Source organism: Zootoca vivipara, chromosome Z1 (assembly GCF_965207765.1).
Source record: "Zootoca vivipara chromosome Z1, rZooViv2.hap1.1, whole genome shotgun sequence".
NCBI classification, from domain to species: domain Eukaryota; kingdom Metazoa; phylum Chordata; class Lepidosauria; order Squamata; family Lacertidae; genus Zootoca; species Zootoca vivipara.
The window spans coordinates 69076079-69100405 of record NC_142583.1 but is presented as its reverse complement, the minus strand read 5'-3'; the positions used below and the strand labels follow the sequence as shown (position 1 = coordinate 69100405).

The window sequence follows — 24327 nt, the reverse complement described above, 5'->3', positions numbered from 1 at the left end:
GCGTGGCTTAGCACGTCTGCGCATGCGTGAGCGGCGAAACCCAGAAAAATACTTCCGGGTTTGCCACTTTCGCAACCCTAAGTTTACATTACCCTCAGGTAAGCCGAGGGTCCACTATATTTAAATTTGTATACAGCCCTAACCCGGAGGTCCCAGGTTGGCTACAGCATAAAATCACAACATAAAAACACAAAATACATGATAAAAACAAAAACAAAAACAACCCAGTAAACCCTGCCTCCCCAAGGGCATTGAATTTCAATCAGCCAAAGACCTGGTGATAGAGGAACGTTTTCACCTGGCCCCTAAAGGTGTAGAATGAAGGCACCAGGCAAACTTCCCTGGGGAGAGCATTCCACAAATGGAGCCACTGCAGAAAAGGCCCTGTTCTCATGTTGCCACCCTCCGGACCTCCCATGGTGGAGGCACACGAAGAATACATGGAGCGAGGACCAAGTCTGCTGGCCTTAACTTAAACCTCCACACATGCACCCTGAGATCAGAGCAACCATGTCAATGGCAGATGTTTTATAGGACCAGGAAGAGCCTTATTGGGCTGCTTGCATCACTTGATCCTTGCTGAGCTGGCATTTCCTGGCCATCCAGCTATCAGGCTGATGCAGAGACAGAAAAGCCCGAGAGAACCGGGGGCACAAGCGACTGGACCACTTCCAATTCTCTCGCTGTTTGGTTTTCCAGCCAACTGTGGCCTCTTCATTTCCACCAACTCGGATCCTTTAATCCTTATTCCAGATAGGTAAAAGCTGAGTCATGTCCGCTCTGCCAGACTGTATAAAAATAGCCTGGTCACTTTTTATCTCTTATTCTATCTGATAAAAATGTCCCTGTTAAATATATCCCAGGGAACATGAAATGGAGCAATAAAGATTCCGGACAACCTTGCTTCCCCAGTTTCTTTCTCTCTTTTTCAATTAAAAGCTTACAAGTTACCAGATGTTGGCCTGCTGCACTTGCTCCTGCTCCATGCCCATATAGGACACTCTGCCCCTCTTGAGAGAAGGGAACAGGCTACCTTATGGCTTCACCAGATATTTACAAGGGTTTCTAGGAATTTAAGTATGCCCATCTGCATAATTAGGGAGCATCCCATTGACACTGACATCTGCTTAAGATGCGCCTGCCATATAAATATTGTCATCTGTCTCCTCCACCCTCCCCCTGACTCCTCAAATGGAAAAAAGCTCCCCTGCATGTAGAAAAACTACAACAGGCAGCGGGTGATGCAATATTGTGAGCCATCCTGTGTCATTTTATCTTGTGAACTGCCCCGAGACCTGCGGGTATAGGGCAGTATAAGAACAGCAGCAGCAGCAGCAGCAACAACAACAACCCTTTTGCATTCTGAAATCACGCAGTCCAGAATTCTAGCAACTCAGTTTGCCACCTTTTCTTTGTAATGTATAGGTAAACTATACATTATACATAGGGACAAAGGTGAAGTTCTGCACTTAGGCAGGAAGAACCAGATGCACAAATATAGGATGGGGGACACCTGGCTTACTAGCAGTACATGTGAAAAGGATCTAGGGGTATTGGTGGACCACAAACTTAACAAGGGAGAGAATTTTTCAGATCTTCTACCGTAATTACTAAATCATCAGCAAAGGCTTTCAATTTAAATTCATTCTTCCCAGTTTTTATCCCTATAATCTCTTTTTCTGCTCTTGTATTTCTTGCAAGTACTTCCAGGACCAAGATGAAGCTGACTTCCTTTTTTGCTTCTGCTTTGCCAAATCAATTTATTTATACCTAATTTCTTCTTTGAAGCTTTATTTGGCATTTACCTCTAATTGGAAAATCAACTGCTTACGGTGACAGCATGTGGCTTTGGCTGCAGGGTGCGATGGAGCTATGAGGGGACTCAAGCCTCTTCCCCTTCCTCCTCGCAAAAATGGTAACGGGGAGGTCAGGGTTTCAGCGAGTTCTCGAACTGAACAGTGGGGGCGCCTAGCCCTAGTGCGAGTTCTCCCCACTAAACAGTGGGTTTTTTTTTAAAAAAGGGGGGCACCTAGCCCTAGCGCTCGCCCCCGGAGCCCTAACAGCCAGAACCGTGTCGTCCTTTACTCGGACGACACGGAGTGCGCCACCATTCCCTCTGCAGCAGACCGGAACAGGACTGTTCTTAAACCAAGGTACCACTGTAGCTTATAAGCAGGCAGGCTAAAAATATGCCCCTTTTAGAGGCTAGCAGACTTCTTGGAAGGGTGATTGCAATAAGACTGGAATTAGACAAAGAATGAGTCCACCAGCACAGGCAACCTGCTCATTATGGGACTAAAATCAGGGTAAATCTAAATGATAATTTTTGCATATGTCATTTCACAGGGATGCTGAGTGCCCCTTACGGCAGAAGTGTTTAACCCCCAAGGCAGGGAGGAAAAAGGAGACCACCAACTAATCAGCCATTTCTCCCTTGTTGAACAAACAGCTTTTCCAAATTGCCTCATTAGCCATGCAAACTTGTCTTGATTAATTGCACAGGTACTTCTTGATGACTGCATCATTACTCTGGGGAGCAGAGAATCTGTGGGGTTGGGAGGGAGGCGGCTCCTGTTACAGATACCCATCAAGGCAAAAGCAACCTTCACAGGTGGCATTCCAAACTTTCCGCAGAAGACACCAGAAAAAGATTCTGCAAGCTCTCCAAATAGCTCAGCCTAGTTGTTGACGAGGATCATGTTATGTAGGAGATTTTGCAACCCAGCTCCTTTCCTGGGGATAACACATGCCAAGATACATCAGGTGGGGGGGGGAGTGGCTCACTGTGGCTCCTCCGCACGCTGGGATTCATCGAATCATAAAATTGTAGAGTTGGAAGGGACCACAATGGCCATCTAGGCTGGGTTGGCGCCCAGGAACAACTTGCTGAAGGACAGACCTTGAGCAGGAAGCGACAGAGCACCACAGCTACGCAGCACATAATCAAACTATGAAACTCACCTCCCCAGGAGGCAGTGATGACCCCCAAGCCAGTTGGCTTTTAAAAGAGGATTGGACAAATTCATGGAAGAGAACCCTGGGAAGCTGCTGCCAGTCAGTGCAGCTAGCACTGGGCAGGATAAACGAACGGCCTTCCTCGGTATAAAGCAGATTCCTATGTCTAAAGCGCAGCCATGGATGGATTTGCGAACCATGGTTAGATTGGGGGCAGTTATCCACTCCTACAAACAAACGGGGAGAGGCCATAGCTCTGTGGCATCTTCTTTCCACGCAGAAGGTCGCAGGTTTGATCCTGGGCTTCACCATGTAGGGCTAGGAAAGACTCCCAAGAAGGAGCCCCTGGTGAGCCTAGACCAGGGATGGGGAATCAGTGGTCTTCCCGATCTTGTTGGACTACAGCTGCCATCATGCTTGGTCATGCTGGCTGGGGATGATGGGATCTGGAGTTGAGCAACATGGGAAGAGCCATAGGTTCCTCATGCGGGGCGGACTTTGGACTTTCAGATTTCATTAGCGCCCTGTAAAAGCCCCAAACTCGCCTTCTGTTCTGCTCCATTCACTATGCTATAGTTGTGATGTCCTGCAGTGCCCCCTAGGCTTGGTGCCCAGCATGGCAGAACCGGTTGCGCCGTCCTAAATCAGTCTCTGCCAAACCTGACATAAGGAGCAGTGGATTGACTTGCTAGACAGTCGTCTCCTCTCTGGGTTAATCCAATCACCCCCTTTTTATAATTTTAAAAACCATTGCATATTTTTCTATCATCTGTGGACACGATGAATAATTGCTTCCTCTTTTCTTATCCACGAATCATGAGGGTTAGAATTTAGCATACAAAAAAGTAAAAAAAAGGAAGAGAGAGTTTCTTCCAGTCTGCTTCTACAGTTCTTACAGGATTCCTTGCAACAGAGAGAGCTACTGAGCTACAGCCCTTCCCCAGCTAGCTTGCTCTTTTCCTCCATTTGCACAGAAAAAAATGCATAAAAGAACAGCATTTCCTAAGAAACAATAGGATATATACAGAATAGATATGGATTGTGGCTATTGTCATGTGTACCCCGGTTCCTAAACCAGCAGTGGCAGCATACTGGATACAAAGGAAACAGGAGTGTGCACACAGCTTTAGTTTGCAAGATCCTTTTGAAAATGATATGAAAAGGTGTTATGTATGTTTGAAAGCAAAGAGATAAATACCGGTAAAAGCATTCTAGGGTAGACTGCTTCTAAGCATGGAAGCTCCCTATTAGCATCATAGCAATCAGTCTCACCTCCTCCTTGCAGTGGGATGGAATAAGGTAATGATCCTGCCAGCAGTGGCGTAGCTTCATGCTCCGCCACCGGGAGCAGAGAGCAGGTGGGGAGGGGCTGGCGGGCATTCTGGGGGTGGGGCACGGCGCCCGTAGGGGCATGGTACACATTCTGTGGGTGGGACGCCCAGTGCGGGCGGGCGGGGATAGCCACCATGGCGCCCTCGGGATCGCGTGCTGCCCGGGGCGGAGCGCCCCCTTGCTACGCCCCTGCCTGCCAGACTCCTAAATTTATTTTTGGATCTGCAATCATTGACTTTCTGATGGTGGAGAGGAGAGGAGCATTTTTAGCATGTCATACTGTGCGATTGCAGAAAATGTTGGGATAGGCATGTCTATTTTTTGAAGGGGAGATTTGTTTGTGTTTGAGTCAGACTCCACCTTTGCCTCACACTCACTTCGTGGCCTTGGGAAAGTCCCTTGTCTCTCTCTCTCTCTGGTCCAGCCCTCTATCTAGGCTGCCTTCAGACTGCCATAATTCTATGAGCAAAATGATTCTCAAAAACATACCAGGAAATTTTGGTAGATTGGATTGAAATGCTCTGTTGCCCTGGCTCAAGAAATCCACTTTGAAAGCAAAACAAAAGCAGACTTTTCTTTTTTGCAGCGAGGAAAGAGACAAGGAAAAGTGTGAGCTGAACAAATGATTAATAGAAAGCTGTATAACCACCACTACGAAAGCAAAGTGGGATGAATACAGAATGGACACTCGTCATATAACCTCCCCACTAACATATCAGAACCAATATGCAATAAAGACTAGAGAGAATCTCATCTCTGCATGAAGGATGATGGCTCAGTAAGCAGGTTGCTTGGAGGAGTTCTGAGTCCAACCCCAGGCAAATGCCACTGGGAAACATATTAGTAAAAGCTAATGTTTCACTGTTGTTTTCCACTGTTGACTTGGAGCATAGAGATTCCATTTAGCTACCAATGGGCTCCCTTGGGTAGGGCAGGGATGCAATAGGTAGGCTTTGCATGGCAGGGTCTGTGGCACCCCATCACACTTTGGGGAGGCATCTTTCTGATGGTGGAAACCAACTGTTTTAGCTTTGTAGCATGGGTAAGACTAACAAATCAACAGCCTGCCTGTATCAGGTGACTTTGGAAAGACTGCCCAGAGTCAGAATGAAGAGGGAAAGTCTCATTGGCATATTTCACAGGGGAGGCAGTGATATCGGTCGAGGGTACCAGAAATCTGGTTGCAATCTGAGCGAAGCCTCCCTTTGCAAAGAGGATACCTGGGCACCTCTCTTGGATTTTCATGCAGCTGAGCGCCTGGTGTCCCAGCATCCTTTGCATGGCTGCAAAGGATCTTGGGAGACGCACCTTCTGATGTGCAGTGCAGCCGCATGGGACAGCAAATTGCTGGGGCCTCCACTCCCCATTCCACCACAGTCCTTGGAGTAGTCAACATCAAGCGGATTAAGCTCCCGTGCAAATTTGATGGGTGCTTCTTGCTTCCAAATGAGCATGAATCACTGGATGCTGACCGGTGCTTCGAAAAAGAGCACCGCCTCCTATCTATAGCATGACCTTGCCATGCAGATTAGAGGAAGGGCGGTAGCTCGGTGAGAGAGCATCTGCTTTGCATGCAGAAGGTCCCTGGTTGAATCCCCAGCATCTCCTGGTAGGAAGCCTTGGAGAGCCACTGCCAGCCAGCTAGGTGTACCAATGGCCTAACATGGGGTAAGGCAGCTGCTTCCTTTTGGGACTGACTGTGACTCAGTGGTAGAGCCAGGTTCAATCCCTGGCATCTCCAGGTAGGACTGGGAAAGGCTGCCTGCCTGAAACCCCAGAGAACCTCTTCTATGTAATATAGACATTGCTGAGCTCAATGGACACAGGCATGGCCAAACTTGGCCCTCCAGCTGTTTTGGGACTACAATTTCCATCATCCCTGACCACTGGTGCTGTTAGCCAGGGATGATGGGAGTTGTAGTCCCAAAGCAGCTGGAGGGCCAAGTTTGGCCATGCCTGCAATGGGTCTGATTCTCCTATGAAGCTCATATGATGAGATTGGCAGCGAGTGTTTGGATGCTACTCGAGTCTTTTCTGAGCCTTATGATAAGCATGGTTTAAAATTTGCATTTTCAGTCAATTAGTTGACAAGTACCAGTACTCCGTATGGCTACTTTTCTGCTTGTATGGCTCATTGCAACATGAGAAAATTTTATATAACTTTGCATGATTATTTACATCCATGTGGGACATTGTTATTATGGGATATCAATATACTTTTTTTATATATAAGCAGTTGGGTCTTAGTGATGATTGTGTTTTCTCACTTGCAGGTGGACAGAAACATTTCGGATAAGGAAATTAAATAAAGAATTGTCCTCTTCTCATCTAGCATCTGACCAACTATATTCTGTGGGGTCACAACAACAACAGCCCTGCAAGGGAGGCCACTGCTGGCTTAATTGGACAGGTGGAGTGACAAGGCCAAAACTTAATGATAATAATAAGCTATCCAGAGTACCTAAGGGGTTCCAAGGGATTATCATTGGCTGATAATTATCCCCGCTGCCAGCCTATTTTATTTCTAAGGGAACCTAGGAAAGTAGACTTAACAAGGTTGTAAAGTTCACCCTTGAGGAGCAACTGGAATTCACAATTTATTAATCACATTGCTTGATCACCTGTCCTCTAAAGGAGCTTAGGCCAATATACAATAAAACATTTTTTTTTAAAGTATCGTAAATAAGATGTAACAGTAAGCAACATACTTTAAAATATCTATCTATAAAGTCAGGACCATTAAAACACACCACATATAAAAATATAAAAGTGAAGACAGATGCAATGTAAGAAGAGAAGACAGATGTCATGTAAAAGATAACTCACATCGCACAAGAGAAGTGCCTCACTTACCGAAAGACAGTACGAAAAAGAAAGGCAGCCAGCAGAGGATGAAAACCCCAACAACGATTGCAAGAGTTTTGGCCGCTTTCTTCTCCCTGGAGAACTTCAAGAGGCGCACTGAGAGAGAGCTCCTGAAGGTGTGCCCTTTTCCCTTGGTGCTGGCAGCCAGGGAGTCCTCGAGGACACTGCGGCAGTGGATCCTGAGCACCACTTCCATGGACTTTCCACGCTCTTTCTTGACCCCGGCCTCCAGGCTCTTGGTGGTCCTCCTTGCCACCACATAGATGTTGAAGTACATCACCAGGATGACCATGAGCGGCAAATAGAAGGAGAAGAGTGAAGAGAAGATGGCGTAGCCCGGCTCCATTGTGATGCTGCAGGTTTCGTCGTTTTCGGGCGGCTCCTCCTTCCAGCCCAAGAGGGGCCCAATGGAGATGACCATGGAAGAGAGCCAGACCACCACTAGGATGATGACCGCCTTCTTCTCAGTCATAATGGTGGGGTACTTGAGCGAGTATTTGACCCCGATGTACCGATCCACAGAGATGATGCACAGGCTCATGATGGAGGCGGTACAGCAGAGGACATCTACCGCCGCCCAGATGTCACAGAAGATGCGGCCAAAGATCCACAGGTCCAGAACTTCCAAGGTGGCCGAGAAGGGCAGGACAGTGGTGCTGAGCAGCAGGTCAGCAATGGCCAAGTTGATGATGAAGTAGTTGGTCACAGTCTGCAACTGACGGTTGCAGGCCACCGAGAGGATGACCAGGATATTGCCCACGATGGCCGAGAGGATGAAGAGGGCGAGGAAGACCCCCACGCCCACCGACTGCAAGGTCAACCTCAGTGCCAAGGAGGTGCTGTTGTCGGGGTCAACATCCCCCCCTGCCCAGGACCCGTTGACCCCCTCAGCTTCTTCTCCCGTATGGTTCCCATTCAAGCTGGCATTAATCCGGTCAGGGAAAGTCATTCTTTTTCAAAAGGGACCAGTCTCCATGGGAGATGGGTTGAGCGTGATGGAGATGCCAAGAAGATGAGCAACAGGCATGGCTCACTCTCTCCCTGGTACCATCACCAGAATCACCTACAAGGATTTTGAACTCCACACTCCCAAGAGGAAAAAAAAGTCTCTCTTTTTGCACAGGAGGAGTTTCCTCCCACTTATATCTCTCCTCCTCTGCAATCCGTTTTTTTTTTACACCATCGTTTCCTGAAAAGGTGGACCTCTCTCCACGTCACTGCACGCCACCAGGGATGCTGTTGTGTCCCTACTCTTCTCACTTCATGCACACACACAAATGAGCAGCAAAATCCTCTTGCAAAGGTGCTGGATTTCAAGGAACCCACTTTCTCCCTCTTCCCCCGACAATGTTGCGCGGGCTACCACTTTCACCTCCCTCCCTCCCTTCCCCCTCTCACCTCTGTGTCCATCAGGGCCCCTGAGCTGTCCCCTTCGTCCTCAGCCACCTCCTCCACTCAATAATAATATAAAAAAGTATTTGAGGTGCAAGCACCTCTCCCAACGCACGCGCGCGTTTGCAAAAGTCCCTTGTAAAAAGGCTGAGCAGCAACAACCCCCGTACGGTTGGGGGGGGGGGAGATAAAAAAATAAAACAGAAAATTGGGACCGGGGGTGAGAAGGCAGCAAATCACTCCTTTAAATAACTCCTTTTGGCCCCCCCGCTTGTTCCCCCCATCGAGCGTCCTTCATCCAGGAAGATGCGTTGGCTGCGGAGGCTTTGGGAAGCAGGACCGAGCTGGGCGCAAGCGTCGCGTCGTCAGTGTCCAGAGCCGGCGTCTTGACAGTTTCCCGGACATCCTTCCAGCTTGTCGGTCCAGAGGATGCGACGCAGGAGAGCGGAGGGAGAGAAAAGGGGAACGGTGGGGAAGACGCCGCCGGTGCCTCTGCAGCTAAATCCGAGCCCCCTCTCCAATCGGACCGGGAGAGAAGTGACGGTTGGGGAGCCAGAGGAGCAAAAGTAGGCTGCGTCCAGGCGCGCAAACTTTGCGCTGGGGAGCTTTGCGCGCTCGGCGTCTCCCGGGTCGTGTCGTCAATCTTTCTTTCTTTCTTTCTTTCTTTCTTTCTCTCTCTCTCTCTCTCTCTCTCTCTCTCTCTCTCTCTCTCTCTCTCTCTCTCTCTCTCTCTCTCTCTCTCTCTCTCTCTCTCTCTCCAGCGAGATCTACGGTGCAGCAGCGAAATCCAGCAAGGCGCCCTCCTCAACTCCTCCTAGAGGGCTTGTGGCATCCTTCTGCCGGCGTAGGGTGGCCGGAGGGGCTGGCTCTGCAAGTTTGGCAGCGAGGGTGGGTGGCCAACCGCGCGCAGGAGAGGCGGGAGGGAGGCACAGGCGAGACTCTCTTATTTTTTTTAAAAAAGAGGGACGGAGCGCGAGGTGGGCGGTGGGATAAAGCACTGGGTCGTCGGGGGGGGGGGGGAAGGCCCTTAAATATATATACAGTATACCGAAAATAGCTTCATTGAAGGATTTCCATTTCCTGGGCGAGGCGACCGAGAGACGCTAGAGAGCAGCAAAGGGCTGGTCGACGGCGCTGCCGCTAATGCTAATGCGCTTCTGGTCCATTGCAAAGCCCTCGGTGTTTATTAGAGAAGCCGTAATTCTGGGATGATACACCTCGGCGCCGGGGCTCCCTGCAACCTATTTGATTTGCTTTACATGGGAGGAAGCCGGAGGATTAAAGCCTTGCAGCTCCTGTGCTTTTTAATTTTTATTTTAAAAAGGCGTAAGTGCATGTCCAAAGGCAGATCTTATTGTACGTGGGTTCTGCTTGATGCCAAACCAAACCCACCGTTGCAGGCTGTTCCCAGGGCATCCAGGTGGTCGTGCGAACATATGCTGGAGAGTCACGGACGGCTGGTTTGCTCGTTTACCTGGAGTTTCTGATCCTCTCCTTCAACTGACTTCAGCCTACGATTCAGATTTCAATGTGACGAAGGATTGCAATGTGATGGTGACCACACAGAGGTCTGTGCCCCCCCCCCCAATAGCCCAAACATTTTCTTTTACCCTGTGCAATGTCTCATTGTGATCAATGGATCTTATTTCCATGTAAACATATTTATTTTATTTTATTTATCTTGCCCTTCCTCCACTTGAAGGATCCCTAGAGTTGGATGGGGTGTTTGGAGTCCCAAGTTATCTAGTCCCAAAACCAATCTGGGTTGGGGAGGCCAGAAGGACCATTTGGCTCAAGCTCAAAGGGTGCCTCAGAGCTAGACACTTTTCAAATTTTTGGCACTTGCTTTTATTTATTTTATTTATATCCCACCTTTCCTCCAATGAGCTGAAAGTGGTACGTGTACATGGTTCTCTTCCTCCCCATTTTATCCTCACAACAACCCTGTGAGGTAGGTAAGGGGGAGAGAAAGTGACTGGCCTGAGGTCACCCAAGTGAGTTCCATGGCTTAAGTGGAGATTTGAACCCAGGTTCCCATCAGTCTGATAAGTTTCTCAACTTGTTTTTATGTGCATCAGACCAAATGGTGGAACACTCTCTCAGTTTGGAGCTGCAAATTTAAACAAATTAGAGCTGTGCTTTGCTAAAAGGCACTCTTTTTTGTTTTTTTGCTAACTGATATAGATTTTGTCATATGCTTAATGTCAGCTGTGACGCTGCACGAAAGCAATATTTCCCCTCAATAATTAGTGCAGTCGCACAGGAAAGGCTAGAAAAGTATATGTTAAATTGTATATGGGGCGGGGAATCAAATCGTGTCTCTTTCTCTCTTTTTTCAGTGCCTTATTTTGTTTTGATATGTTTCCATTTAAAAAATTTTCATTGTGGCTAGGGAGAGGATTCAAAAACTGGGAGGCCAACCTCCCTTCTCTCTCTCTTATAAATCTTAAAATAAATAAATAAATTAAGTTTTACATTGCAAATTTAAATTCAAACACTAGACATCAACATCATCATTTAGGATTCCCTGAATTCTTTGACTCCCCTCTGTCCTTCCATGGTTTCCATTCTCTCTCTTTTTCCAACTGCTTCACTTATTTTCTCTATTTTTCTTAAATAATCCATTTTTACCTTAATTTTTTTATACATTACAAGTGTTACCCAAATCCTGCCAAAGTTTTTAGTTGTTTACAATGTTCTCTTAAAATACATTGTAATCCACCCCCCCATTCCTTCTTAAGTCCCTTTCTTCCTGGTTTCTGATCTTCCCGGTCATTCTCGCCATTTCGGCATAGTCCATCATCTTCATCAACCATTCGTCTCTGGTCAGGATTTTATCTTCTTTCCCAACCTCTTTTCTCAATGCAGGACATCCACAGAGAAATATCCTGAAAAGAGCAAAGAAGCATAGAACTGGAAGGTACCCCCAAGGGTCATCTAGTCCAACCCCCTTCTCAATGCAAGAATGACAGATCATGTAAGCATCCTGAACAGAGTGGTTGGTATTTTTTTTTAAAAAAAATAATTAATTTAAACTTCACAGTGGTACCTCTGGTTGCAAACGGGATCCATTCTGGAGGCCCGTTCGCAACGTGAAAAGCCCGCAACCTGAAGCGGCGTATCTGTGCAAGTGTGTGGCGCGATTTGGCGCTTGTGTGCATGCGTGAACGACGAAACCCGGAAGCAACCCTTTCTGGTACTTCTGGGTCACCGCGGGACAGAACCTGAAAAAATGTAATATGAAGCAAACATAACACGAGGTATGACTGTATGTTGTTGTTTAGTTGTTTAGTCGTGTCCTACTTTTCGTGACCCCATGGACCAGAGCACGCCAGGCACTCCTGTCTTCCACTGCCTCCCACAGTTTAGTCAGACTCATGTTCGTAGCTTCGAGAACACTGTCCAACCATCCCGTCCTCTGACGTCCCCTTCTCCTTGTGCCCTCCATCTTTCCCAACATCAGGGTCTTCTCCAGGGAGTCTTCTCTTCTCATGAGGTGGCCAAAGTCTTGGAGCTTTAAATGTTATGCCATAAGGAGAGCCTGGTGGATTAGGACCTACCATCCTGTTTCCACAGTTGCTGAACAGAAATCCACCTTCCGCTGCTGTGGTTTCCAGCAACTGGAATTCAGAAACATTTACTGCCTCTAATTGCGACATAAGAAATGTTTACATATAGAACGATGCTTTCTGGAAGTGAGTTGTGGGTAACTTACAGCTGCCTCAACACCTTCCACATGTTCTGGGTAAGGAAGTAGCATCACATGGCAGGACAGAGCCTCGAACAAAGGTGTGCTCTCACTAATAGATTCCTATTAGAAATTGTAGGTACCAAGATCCCAAAGGAATAGAAAAGACTCTTCATGTATGCGACAACAGCAGCACGGATCCTACTAGCCCAGAGCATAGCTGTCAAGTTTTCCCTTTTCTTGCGACGAAGCCTTATTCAGCATAAGGGAATTTCCCTTTAAAAAAAGGGAGAACTTGACAGCTATGGCCCAGAGATGGAAAGAAGAAAGAATCCCTACCAGAGAGGAATGGCAGCTTACCAGGCATCCCCAAACTGCGGCCCTCCAGCTGTTTTGGCCTACAACTCCCATGATCCCTAGCTAACAGGACCAGTGGTCGGGGAAGATGGGAATTGTAGTCGAAAACATCTGGAGGGCCGAAGTTTGGGGATGCCTGGCTTAGACTATGCTGAAATGGCAAAACTGACTGGGAAACTCAGAGACCAAGAAGACAAGAAATTCAAGAAAGAACGGGAAAAGTTTATTTAGGAGACCACTGTAAGCAGATGAAAACATTAGCAGGATTTTAATGCCACTTGTAATGTAACAAATACAGTCATACCTCGGTTTAAGTACGCCTCGGTTTGAGTATTTTCAGTTTAAGTACTCCGCAGACCCGTCTGGAACGGATTAATCCACTTTCCATTACTTTCAATGGGAAAGTTCACTTCAGGTTAAGTACGCTTCAGGTTAAGTACAGACTTCCGGAACCAATTGTGTTTGTAAACCGAGGTACCACTGTATGATGGATAATATGGATAGATACAAAATATTGACTATGAAATAATATGCAGTTGGAAATGTTGACAATAGGACCCATGGAGGGGATGGGGGGAAGTCGCGAGATTCAGAGAAATCTCGCCTTATGGATATGCATTTGGCATTGTAACTAATTTGCATTTGTAAAATCAAATAAAAATGAATTCCAGAAGAAGTGCTCTCCCAAGCCCACATTCCCAGCATGTTTGCACTCATGTCTCAGAAACATCTATGCTGGCCTGGTCGTGTCCATGGAATTGAAGATGGCAGGATCCCCAAGGACATGCTCTGGCTTCTGGCACCAGACCCACTGACAGACCAGCTACAAAGATGTCTGCAAACATGACACAGACAGTCAGGTTGTGTATCCATAGCAGTGACCAGAGGAGGAATGACCGTTGGGAGGAGCGCAGAGAGAAGAAACGGCCTGGTGCATCTGCAGCAGCACAGCTGGATGCCTTCCTCTGCCCCAGCTGCAACAAAACATGTCTCTCCTGTACTGGTCTCTGCAGCTGCAGCAGGTGCTCCAACCTTCGAACAGTTTGACTTCACTCCTCCATTGCCTCCCGAGACAGACGGATGCTGACCAACCAACCAGGGCAACACACATACATACTTCATTTCCATGGATCAGGCAACGGCTTGCGAGATTTCATGGGAAGGAAATCCTCTCGCACTGCTGAAGGGCTGGAGAACATTTGTGGTTCTCCAATTGTTGGACTCCAAGTCCCATCAGCGCCCCCCCCCCCAGCATTACCAAATAAAAAAAGACATATAAACCATCAGTTTTGCATTGGGACAACCAGTTAGGCCATATACCTCTTTGCACTGGTAACATTACCTAATAGCCCACTTATCTTGCAGCCGGTGATTAAATAGAATATTTTGGGGACTTTCTCTGTCTGCTGTCTAACACGCATAGCTGCCAAGTTATCCCCTTTTTACAGGGATTTTCCCTTATGCTGAATAGGCTTCCTCGTGAGAAAAGGGAAAACTTGGCAGCTATGCTAACACGGTGGTGGGAAACCTCAAGCCTGGGAAGATCAATGTGCCCCCCCTAAGCCTCACCACCTGGCCCTTGGGACTCTCCCCAGCTACATCACCTAGTGGCCCTGCTTTGCACCCTCTTTGAAGGCTTCAGCTGCTTAGGATCCCTGGTAATGCTTCTTGCTTCCTTTGATACAGAGGGGTGGGGTATAGAAATCAGCCTGCATCACATCAATTACATCAATTGCTCCACCCACTTTTGCTCCTGGCCCCACCCACCAGTATCATGTGGTCTCTGGAAGGTAGTCCAGAAGGGACTGTGGCCTCCATTCTCCATTTCCTGGTCAGTTCTCATAGGCACCCTCTGGCAAAGAGATGAGAGCTGGTTCTATCAAACATCAGGGTTGTTTTTTTTTAATAGTGTGTTTATGTGTGTTTTTGCTTAAGAAGGAGGCTGCATGGAAACTCGAAAGCCTGGTTTTGCAGCATGTCCTGTAAACCATTTAGAAGTAGATTAATGAATTGTGTATCTTTTCTTTTCAAATCTGCTGGTGTGGGGTGGGAGTGGTGGGGTGAACAAAGCCCTTGGGACTGTTCCAGTTGCTTTAAGCCCTGACAAAGAATTCATGTGACTTTCAGAATGCTGAGGTACTTTTTTTTGGCAACAAAATATTAAAAGCCACATTTGATACTGCTTTGCTGTGAGCAACCCTCCACGTTGCATTCTCGCTTTGCTGTGGCTTGGACCTGGCATTTTATAACAGTATTGTGGCTTGCACATGCTGCTTTGCAACAAGACAACCTCAGCTTTAAACCCTGGCATCTAGTGAAGTTTTTCTTTCCAGCTAGCAAAATCTCCATCCTTCTCCCTCCCCAGAGCCCCCATCCTAAGGACTGCTGGGTTCCCCTCTGGAAAGACTTTTTGGATCCCAGAGTACACTAATTCCACTTAGCCTGAATTCCAGACTAAGATCCACAGTCTAATCTGGGCTTCAGTGGAAACAGAACTTGGAATGGTCTCTGGGCCTGGTGTGCCAGGATTAAGAAAAAGTATCATGGCTGTGAATAGCGTAGAATCAATGATAAAAATTTCCTTAATAAAACTAGTACAAAAGGCACCATAAATCAGTAGATCAGATTTATACATCAATATAGCTGGGTCACCCTTTATGCAAAGGGTGAGTTTTAAGCAGGCACCACAATGCAAATACTGTAGGTACCTGTCCACACGGCAGGTGCCACCACACTCAAGGCCCTGCTCTCAGTGGACGTAAGGCAGACCTCAGGAACATATGGCACTACAAGCAGTGTCTCCCACATGGATCAAAGTCAGGGGCATAAGAACATAGGAAGAGCCTTATGGATCAGGCTAATGGCCCATCTAGTCCAGCATCCTGTTCTCACAGTGGCCAGCCAAATGCCCATGGGGAATCTGCAAGCAGGATCCGAGCACAAGAGCTCTCTCCCCTCCTGTGGTTTCCAGCAACTGGCACTTGGAAACTGCTGCCTCTGACGACGGAGGCAGAGAACAGCCATTATGGCTAGTAGCCCTTGAGAGTCTTCTCCTCCACGAATTTGCCTAATCCTCTTTTAAAGCCATCCAAGTTGGTGGCCATCGCTGCTTCCTGCAGAAGCGAGTTCCATGGTTCAACTATGCGCTGTGTGACAAAGTACTTTCTCTTATCTGTCTTGAACCTTCCAACATTCAGCTTCATTGGACATCCACAAGTCCTAGACTTAGAGAGAGAGAGAGAGAGAGAGAGAGAGAGAGAGAGAGAGAGGAGAAAGCTTTTCTCTATCCAATTTTTCCATGCCATGTATAATTTTATAAATGTCTGTCATGTCACCTCTTACTTGCTTTTTCTATTTATGGAAAAATCCCAAATGCTGCAGCCTTTCCTCCATCCCCTTGATCAGAAAAGATGGCCTTTTACAGAACCTTTTGCAACATGACAATATCCTTTTTGCAGCGAGGTACCCAGAACTGTGCACAGTACTCCAAATACAGTTGTACCATTGATTTGTATGATGACATTACTGTATGATGATGTTGGCAGTTTAATTTTCCATTCCTTTCCGAATTTGCTATTTTCACACTTGCTGTACACTGGGATTACATGCCCATCAAACTATGACCCCAAGGTCTCATTCAAGTTCTTAACCTTGGCCCAGTAGCATTTCGGCAGCCAGTGCAGGTCTTTTAGCTGCCTCCTATCGACAGGGTGTCCACTTCAGAAGCATCGCTGTGACATTCTGCATTAGCTATATCTCCCAGCCCAATGTTCAGGGAAGCCACAGTTAGACTACATTGTAGTAATCCAGTTCTGGAGATTACTAATGCCTGGACGACTGTAGCCAAAGCTGTCCTGTCAACTGCCAGAAGGGACTCCTAACCACTGAAGCCACTTGCGCCACCAGTGACAAAGAGGGCAACAGGTGCACTCCCAAGTGATGTTCCTGATCCTTCATGTGGGATATAAAACACATAGCAGTCAAGTACAACATTCCCAGAATGGACATGCTAGGGGATGCTTTGTACCAGCCAGGAGAGAACTTCCTGTTTCCTCCTGAGCTGGGACAGAGACTCGCTCTGCATGTGACTTGATGTGAGTGTGGCCTGATCTGGGTAGGGGAGAACACGTTCTTCTTTTGCTCTCCTCTCTTCTCCATTTTGTTTTTCTCTATGTGTGAGCAGAAGTGACTGCCTGTCTGCAGTCACTTGGGACCATAGCTGCCAAGTTATCCCTTTTTTAAGGGATTTTCCCTTATGCTGAATAGGCTTCCTCGCGAAAAAAGGGAAAACTTGGCAGCTATGCTTGGGACTAACTCCCATATGGGATAGTTCCACATGTATATATACTTTGGGGACCTAAGTCTGCCTTCAGTGATCTAACTGTGAACTGAATGAATGTGAGTAAACCACTTTTATATTCACTTGATATTCACTTATATTCTTTTTAAGAGGGACAAGAAGGGATCTTACCAGGAATCTTATATAGAGAGGTTCAGACGAACCTGCAACAAGCAAACTGCTGTGTGTTTAAAGGGGAATGTCTAAACTTGGGCTAGTCACACTTCTCTGAAGTCTCTCAGCCTCACTCACCTCACAGAGTGTTTGTTGTGGGGGAGGAAGGGAAAGGAGATTGTTAGCTGCTTTGAGACTCCTTAGGGTAGTGATAAAGTGGGATATCAAATCCCAACTCTTCTTCTTCTTCCCCCCACACTTCAGAGATAGTCCAGCTCTATCCAGAGAAGCCCATCAGAGGGAGTGCAAGCTCAACCATTAAAGACCTTATATCATAAATGGGACTTCTGGGATATGCTCAAACCATGCTAGGTCTGATCTTAGAGTCGGGTTTGGAATCATTTTGCCCTCCCCCAGTTGGGACCCAGTTTGACCCAGATTCCAAGTGGGGCAGAATTTGCCACCACCCCAATCCCTATCACAGTAAGCCCTGTGTGTGTGTGTGTTGCACACTGCCTATCTCCATGTTTCCAGGATTGCCTTCTGTCTTCAGACACCCGGGACCACCTTCCCTTCTCTTTTGCATCTCAAGCCCCTGACAGTTTGTATCTGGCTGCAAGTCTTCATAACAACAGAGTGCAATGAAAATGGCTAGGCATTTAATCTTGAGCCTTGTTTACATAAACAGCTGCTTTCCCCATAGATCTAGGGTGAACCAACCAACAGAGCTCTTCCTTTCCTCCTCCTTTGCATCTGTATTTTTTTTTTTGCCTGGGGCTCCAGGTCTGTCCCCTTGGGGTTGCATTTAGCACTAACCCACTTAAAGAATTTTAAGTACTCATATTAATGCTTCTTGCCAGAGGGTACCTGCACCATGAATCATGCACCCCTGCTAAACCTTGTGTGCGAACCGAGATATTCTTGACTGCCATCTCTAAAAGACACAATGCAAATCCAAAATAATTTTGCACATTTACTTTGTATAAACTTTTGTAGGTTTTTTTGTGGGGTGGTGGTGGGATTTCAGAATCTGAAACTTGGGTTTCTGCAGAAGTGACTTTTTTTGAGGGGGCAGGAGAAAAGAAAAGCGATAAGAACAGAAGTCTGAATGGCATGCCAGGTCAGAGTCACCCGGCCTGCAATGGCTCTGCGGTGTGCCTGGCCCAGCTGGATGCAAATGGAGCTGGTCCAAAAGCCACAGAGGACCATTGACACCAAGATGTCGAGAGTGCAATGCTTTCCCAAGGGCCTTTTCAACCCCAGCTGGTGAGCGGCGGGGAAGGACGGATGACTTGGTCTGCACCGAGTGACAAATGCTTCAAGGGATTCCTTGCTGGGAGGAAAGAGGAGAGTGAGCATAACTTAGCCCAGACACAGAACACAGTTGTCCCGGGGGCTTCTAGCAGGGATAGGGAACCTGTGGGCCCCCAGATGTTAAATTCCTATGAGCTCCAATCATAATGGCTTATAGCCAAGGATTTTGGGTGTTGTAGTCAACCTGGGTTGGATAAACACCAATTGAGGTGACCTAATCTACATCATATTTGGGGCTCAATAGCTTTAATAGCTGTGGGATAAACCACTGAGCCTCTTGGGCTTGCCGATCAGAAGGTTGGCGGTTTGAATCCCCATCACGGGGTGAGTTCCTGTTGCTCGGTCCCAGCTCCTGCCGACCTAGCAGTTTGAAAGCTATCCTATATAATAAAGTCCAAGTGTCTCTGCGTCCAGTCCCTGTGTCCCTGGGTTTGCGCTACTGCGCATGTGCCCCACAGACACAGGGATTGGACGCAGAGACTTGACGCACAAACATGCACGCTCTCCCCACCCACCCCACCCCTCTGCCTCCCATTTCCCTGCGGCCGCCAACCACCGCTCCCAGCCGGACAGCCGTTGGGACTCGGAGCGGAGTGGCAGGGGCAAAGGAAGATGTGTGGTTGGGGGGAGTTGAGGAGCAAGGAAACCGTAGCGCCGCTCGGAGGAGGAAATGCCTTTGAAACCCCGGCTTCCCTGGGCTTAGGCAGCCCCAGCCTCCGCTGAAGCCCGATCCTGCATGAAACAGGTGGCTGCTAAGGCCGCCTGCGACCCCGAAGAGACGGATGAAGGCCGTCGGCCTCATTGAACATCCTGGGTCTTACTTGCAAGTAAACCGCCTTTACGAGCGGGCCCTTTGCGGGCTGAACGCGGGGGTGGTGAGCGGCAAAAATTCTGGGTCTTCAGCTCTTACAGGTCGGGGGATAAGACCGAGAGCCTTTTCAGCAGATGATGGCGAGGTTTCCCGACTGACCCGGCGGAGTCCCCGAGCCCTGCAGTGAGAATCCCCAGCTGCTCCCCAGGATCTAATATCGCGCTCGACTCTCTCCCCTTTATCCCCCGAGCTTTTGCGCTGACCTTCGTGATCCATGAATTAAAGTCCAGGCAGGAGGCAGATCTCGGCTCTGTAACATCATCCGCTGCTGTGCCTGCTTGGATTTTTTGTATGCGTGTTTTCATGTCCGACCATTTATTGCTGTAAAACAAAGATATAGAATGGGATGCCTTCATTTTTCCTTTCCTCTTCCTCTTCCTCTCCCTCCCCCCCTCTCTCCGAGGGTGTTTACTTTTCTTTTTTTCCTCCACAATAGGAGAGGGGAAAGGAGGAACGCTCCAGGAAGTGAAGCACCCCCCCCCAATCCAGGATCCTTACAGGTTGGGGACACGCAATGGTTAAACGAACATTTAAAAACAGTATACCACTTTTTCCATAACTAACATTGAGGCAGAGTCGCCTCTGAAATTCTGTAGGACAAACATTTTTTTAAAAGTACTGAGAAGCACTCTAGGTGTCCACCAGTCCTTTAATCTTCTTGAGGGTGGACATGGAAAGGCTTTTCCGCTTTCTACTCGCTCCTGCCCCTCCCGCAGCCCAGCCTCCCCTGGAGAATGAGAGAGGGAGAGAGAGGTCTAGGCGCGCGCTGCTTTTTGCCTCACAGGCTCCCATGGAGAGCTTTCCCGCGCGCGCCGGCTTCCCTTCGCGGAAACAAGCGCCACGTTCAAGGCTCCTTTCTTGAGACATTGCGTGAGATAACCCCGTGCGAGCGAGTGCGCTCTGTCTCCACGCAGGCGCGCTCGCTTCTAAGCGGCAGCGGCCGTTACAAGTGGTGGCGGGCGAGCAATGTCAGCTCTGCTGTCTACTTTTCTACTTGAGGCCACTGCCATGAGATCAAGAGTCTCGTGCTCAACTGACTGAGCCACCGCAGCTCCTTTTTTTCCATTTTGGTATTCCCCTTGCCCAAAACAATGACCTAAATTAGAAATGCAGCGGTGGTGAGGTGCTCAGTACCTACGTTATTACACCCCCACCAGAAGTTACAGCATGGAAGGGGGCTGAGGGAAGGGACAAATTTGTTGGTCTTCCACTGGGTAAGCCAGATCTGCCACAAGCCTACCACTGTGCCTGGGAGACTTATGGGAGGACAGAATTAACAAAATGTAAAATGCCATTAACAGCATTTATTCTAAATATGGTCAAACTATCTCTCTGCTTTCTGGAACAGCATGTCCCTGTCGTGTCCTTCAGGGAGATATTGGGAATGTTTTTTAAAAAATGTGTTCTGCAGATTTCAAACTTTGGGGGCAATACCTTGATTTTAGTAAATGGACACAACATATCAGTACACTGCTTCTCTTCCATCCCTCCACTCACAGTAAATGGGGACAAAAAAAGTTTCAGAACAGGCTTGAGTTGCAACCAGTTGCAATCTTTGAGTTGCAAAGATGCTATTTATGCTGCAGCATTGCAGACACTATTGCACTGACCTGAGTAGGGTTCTTTTCAATGCTTCTCAAGTTTCATTGTTGCACCACATATGTTCTAGCACCCGTTAATTTAACGGGCTTCATGATACTAGTAGTGCATAAATTGGGTACTGACTCCAACAGCATCTGTGAAGGTTCCTCATCCCTTGTCATTACTGACAAGGCTTCCAACAGGGAGGCTTTCCCAGCAATGCTGTGGATTGAACCTTCCCTTTTGCTTGTTCAGCGGATAATTGTTCTGCAGGACCACGGAGAGCTCCTAAGGACAGCAGAGGTTCTTCCAACAGCAGCTAGTGTTGAACCTTTTTTAAAAAAAAATGTGGGTGGGGGTGGGTGGGTATGTGTATGGCTACACTGTGTGGTGAGCCTCTGAACTGCAGGCAGCTTCTCTGTGAAGAAACTTATTGGTCTGCCCTGCCCACTGGATCCTTCTAAGCAGGAAGGTGTTTGCAGTTGACTAATGGCCATGCTGGCTGGGGCTGAGGAGAAGGAGTTCAACCACATCAGGAGGGCACCACATTGGTTACGCCTGCTGTAGGAAATTGCTTTATGCAGAGGTAGACCGATGGCCCCTCCAAACTCAGTAATTGGATGGATAATTTGTTGGGGAGTGTGTTAATCTTCACCTTGTAAATCAGTAAAGGTCTTAAGCTCACCAACACCAACAAGTTTTTTTTAAAAGCAGAGTTCCTTTACTTAGCACACATAGAACACAAACTCTATATTTACACACTTTATGCAGGTTCCAGAGGGATTTCTGTACTTCAGAGTCCTTGCTTAACAAAGTCCACACACAAGTTTTAAGTCAATTTGCACGGAGTCCTGCAGCAGCTTAGAATTCTCTGAGTCCTGAAAGCTGGCAATTCTCGGATTCTTCTTCGAAGATGAGCTCTTCTCAAAGTGTTCAGGCAACTCCACAGTTCTGCAATAATCAGCTATTTCCTGCTAATGACCAGTGGCCCACTTCCAACGACCCACAACCAATGCTGTAATCTGACCCCTTTTATACCCAACATTACCTGCCTCATGTGCTCCGTAACACTGATAGGAAAGTCATGAGAGTCAGCCAGGTGCATCTCAGGAATGAGTCAGAATGAGTCAGCTCTTTCTTCTCTAATGAAAGGAATTAACCCATTACCTGCATTCCTTAACATCATTGGTCCTGATTATTGATTATCGAATTTCTATACTGCTTAAAATATTAAAAATATCTCTAAGCGGAGTACACAAAAAAAGCAGCAACAGACAACTTAAACAAAATACAGTGGTACTTTGGTTGTCAAACTTAATCTGTCTTTTTGACTCCCGGAACCGTTCAAAGACCAAGGTGTGTGAAATATACTCGGAGTCCTGTAGTGACTTCATGCTCTTTATTGCAGCTTGTAAAACAGTGAATGAAATGCCCCCCAAACCTCAGGCTTTTATATACATTATTTACACAATGAGTCCCATCTGATTGGCTGATTCTGCTTCCCTCCTAGAGCCTCATTGGTCTTTTCCTGCAGGCCAATCAGTTGTTGGACTCTATGATCCTACCAGCCTAATAGGCTGATTAACTTATTCCTGGAGCCCGATGGTCTTCTCCTGCAAGCCAATCAGTTGTTGCATTCTAGGATCCTACTTGCCTATTGTTCTAGGATCCAAGCTTAGTACATAACAGTGTGGCTTCCGATTGGCTGCAGGAGCTTCCTGCACTCAATCGGAAGCCATGGAAGCCACAACGGATGTTTGACTTCCAAAAAACGTTCGCAAAGTGGAACACTCACTTTTGAGTTTGCGGCGTTTGGGAGCCAATTTGTTCGGGAGGCAAGCCTTTTGACAGCCAAGGTACCACTTGTGACGATCACCCAAATTTAGGGACAGCATGGAAGGAGTTAAAGGGATTAGCCAGTTAGAACCCTAGGGGGCGGAGTTAGGAGGACTATATAAACCCACCCTGGGAAGAGGAGGTGGCTGATTTTTGGAGCTTTGAGGAAGGGTGGTGGGAAGTTCTGAGAGGGGCAGGGGAGAGAGAGCCTGAGGGTGTGAGAAAGATGGTGAGGAAAGAGGAAGGGAGAGATAGTTGGAACTGTGATTGATTAAAAGCTGTAGGTACAGGCTGGTATAGGAACTGTTATTAAAGATAATAAGAACTATTCATTCAGAAACCACATGCTTATGTACTGAACTTCAATAAACACAGTTTGTTCCAACATTATCCCTGACTGGAGTGAATGAAGAGATTACCAGGCATATACTAGTTGGTGGCAGTGGGTAATTGATCAGTGGCTGGTGCAGGTACCAACGGACCGTCAAACGTCTGGGGGTTCTGTGCAGGTGGAGTGAACCGCCACACCATTGTATTAAAAAAAAAAATACACAGTTACAAATAAAAAGTTGCATTAATACAAAGTTACTAAAAATATAGATCAATATCATTTCATTTTCCTTCTGACACACCCTCCCTCTCAGCCTCCAGGTGCTCATGCAAGCTCACCCAGAAAAGTTTCAGCTTGGGGGTTGCATAACTAGTCTGACTCAGCATCAAGATGGAGCAGGTGGTCTAACCTGGGTTAAAGATGGCTCAAGGTCTGACTTGGCATAAAGATGAATCAGGTGCCAGACTTGCTATAAACCACCTGCCTATGTAAATTTGCAGTTATATTTTTATACACCTCAAAATACTAGAAATAATCTTTTGCACAAATTCATATGCAGGATTTTTCTTCTTCTTTGTTTAAAAAACATGTTCTAGTTTACCTTCATTAAAAGTATTTCTGGGGCATTCCATCCTGTTTTGCTCTTGAGACAGAAGTGTGAATGTATAGTGAGTCAAAATAATAATAAAAATCCTTTTTTTAAATTTTTGTTTCAACTACGGCAGACCAACACAGCTACCAACCTGTATAGTGAGTGATTGCATAGTTTAATTTTAGGCTGGGTCTGCTTTTTCCCTTTTCCAGCCCATTGCTTTATGTTTGTATTTGCATCTCATATGCATTTGATCAAATGGCCACCATCTGAAGTCTCCATATGCTCATGTAAGAAACGGAACACAGAACTGCAGGATGTCGACAGGAGTGATTGTTTTTAAGGCAATTTGTACTTTGTCATCAGATGCCATCAAACATGATGTCAGCTCAGGAATTTACTTCTCCCAGCACCACTGAACGGATTAGAGCAGCTTAAATCTGAGGTTTTCCGCTTTAACTGGATTGCAAATTGCTGCCTTCACCTTCTGAGCCTATGAAGCAGCTGTGGAACATCAGCAGTTACCTTCTGCTGAGTGAGACTGTTGGGTCCATGTAGCTTAGTACTGTCAACGCAGGCTGGCAGCAGCTCTCCAGAGTTTCAGACAGACAAGGAGCATTCCCAGCCCTATCTGGGGGGTGTCAGGGATTGAACTGGGGTCTTCTACGTGCAAAGCAGGAGCTTTGCCACTGAGATGGTGTGGTTGGGGCAGAGCAGTTCCCCAACCCATGTGCCAGCGGAGACCCAGCTTAGAATTTCG

At 47.2% G+C, this 24327-nt stretch overlaps 1 protein-coding gene and 1 long non-coding RNA gene across 2 annotated transcripts in view; one reads left to right on the top strand and one right to left on the bottom strand.

The window, feature by feature from the left end:
* Window positions 1-9356, bottom strand: part of ADRA1D (adrenoceptor alpha 1D) — a 49900-nt gene extending 40544 nt beyond the window's left edge. Inside the window, exon 1 of the mRNA XM_035103101.3 lies at window positions 7141-9356. Within this exon, the coding sequence (XP_034958992.1) occupies window positions 7141-8101 (961 nt within the window). The 5' untranslated portion in view covers window positions 8102-9356. The remainder of the gene's footprint in view (window positions 1-7140) is intronic.
* On the top strand, window positions 8994-13260 carry LOC148687407 (uncharacterized). The gene is made up of 3 exons (XR_015947822.1): window positions 8994-9110; window positions 9945-10112; window positions 11413-13260. It is a non-coding gene; the product is annotated as an uncharacterized LOC148687407 (long non-coding RNA).
* Window positions 13261-24327: the final 11067 nt, after the last annotated feature.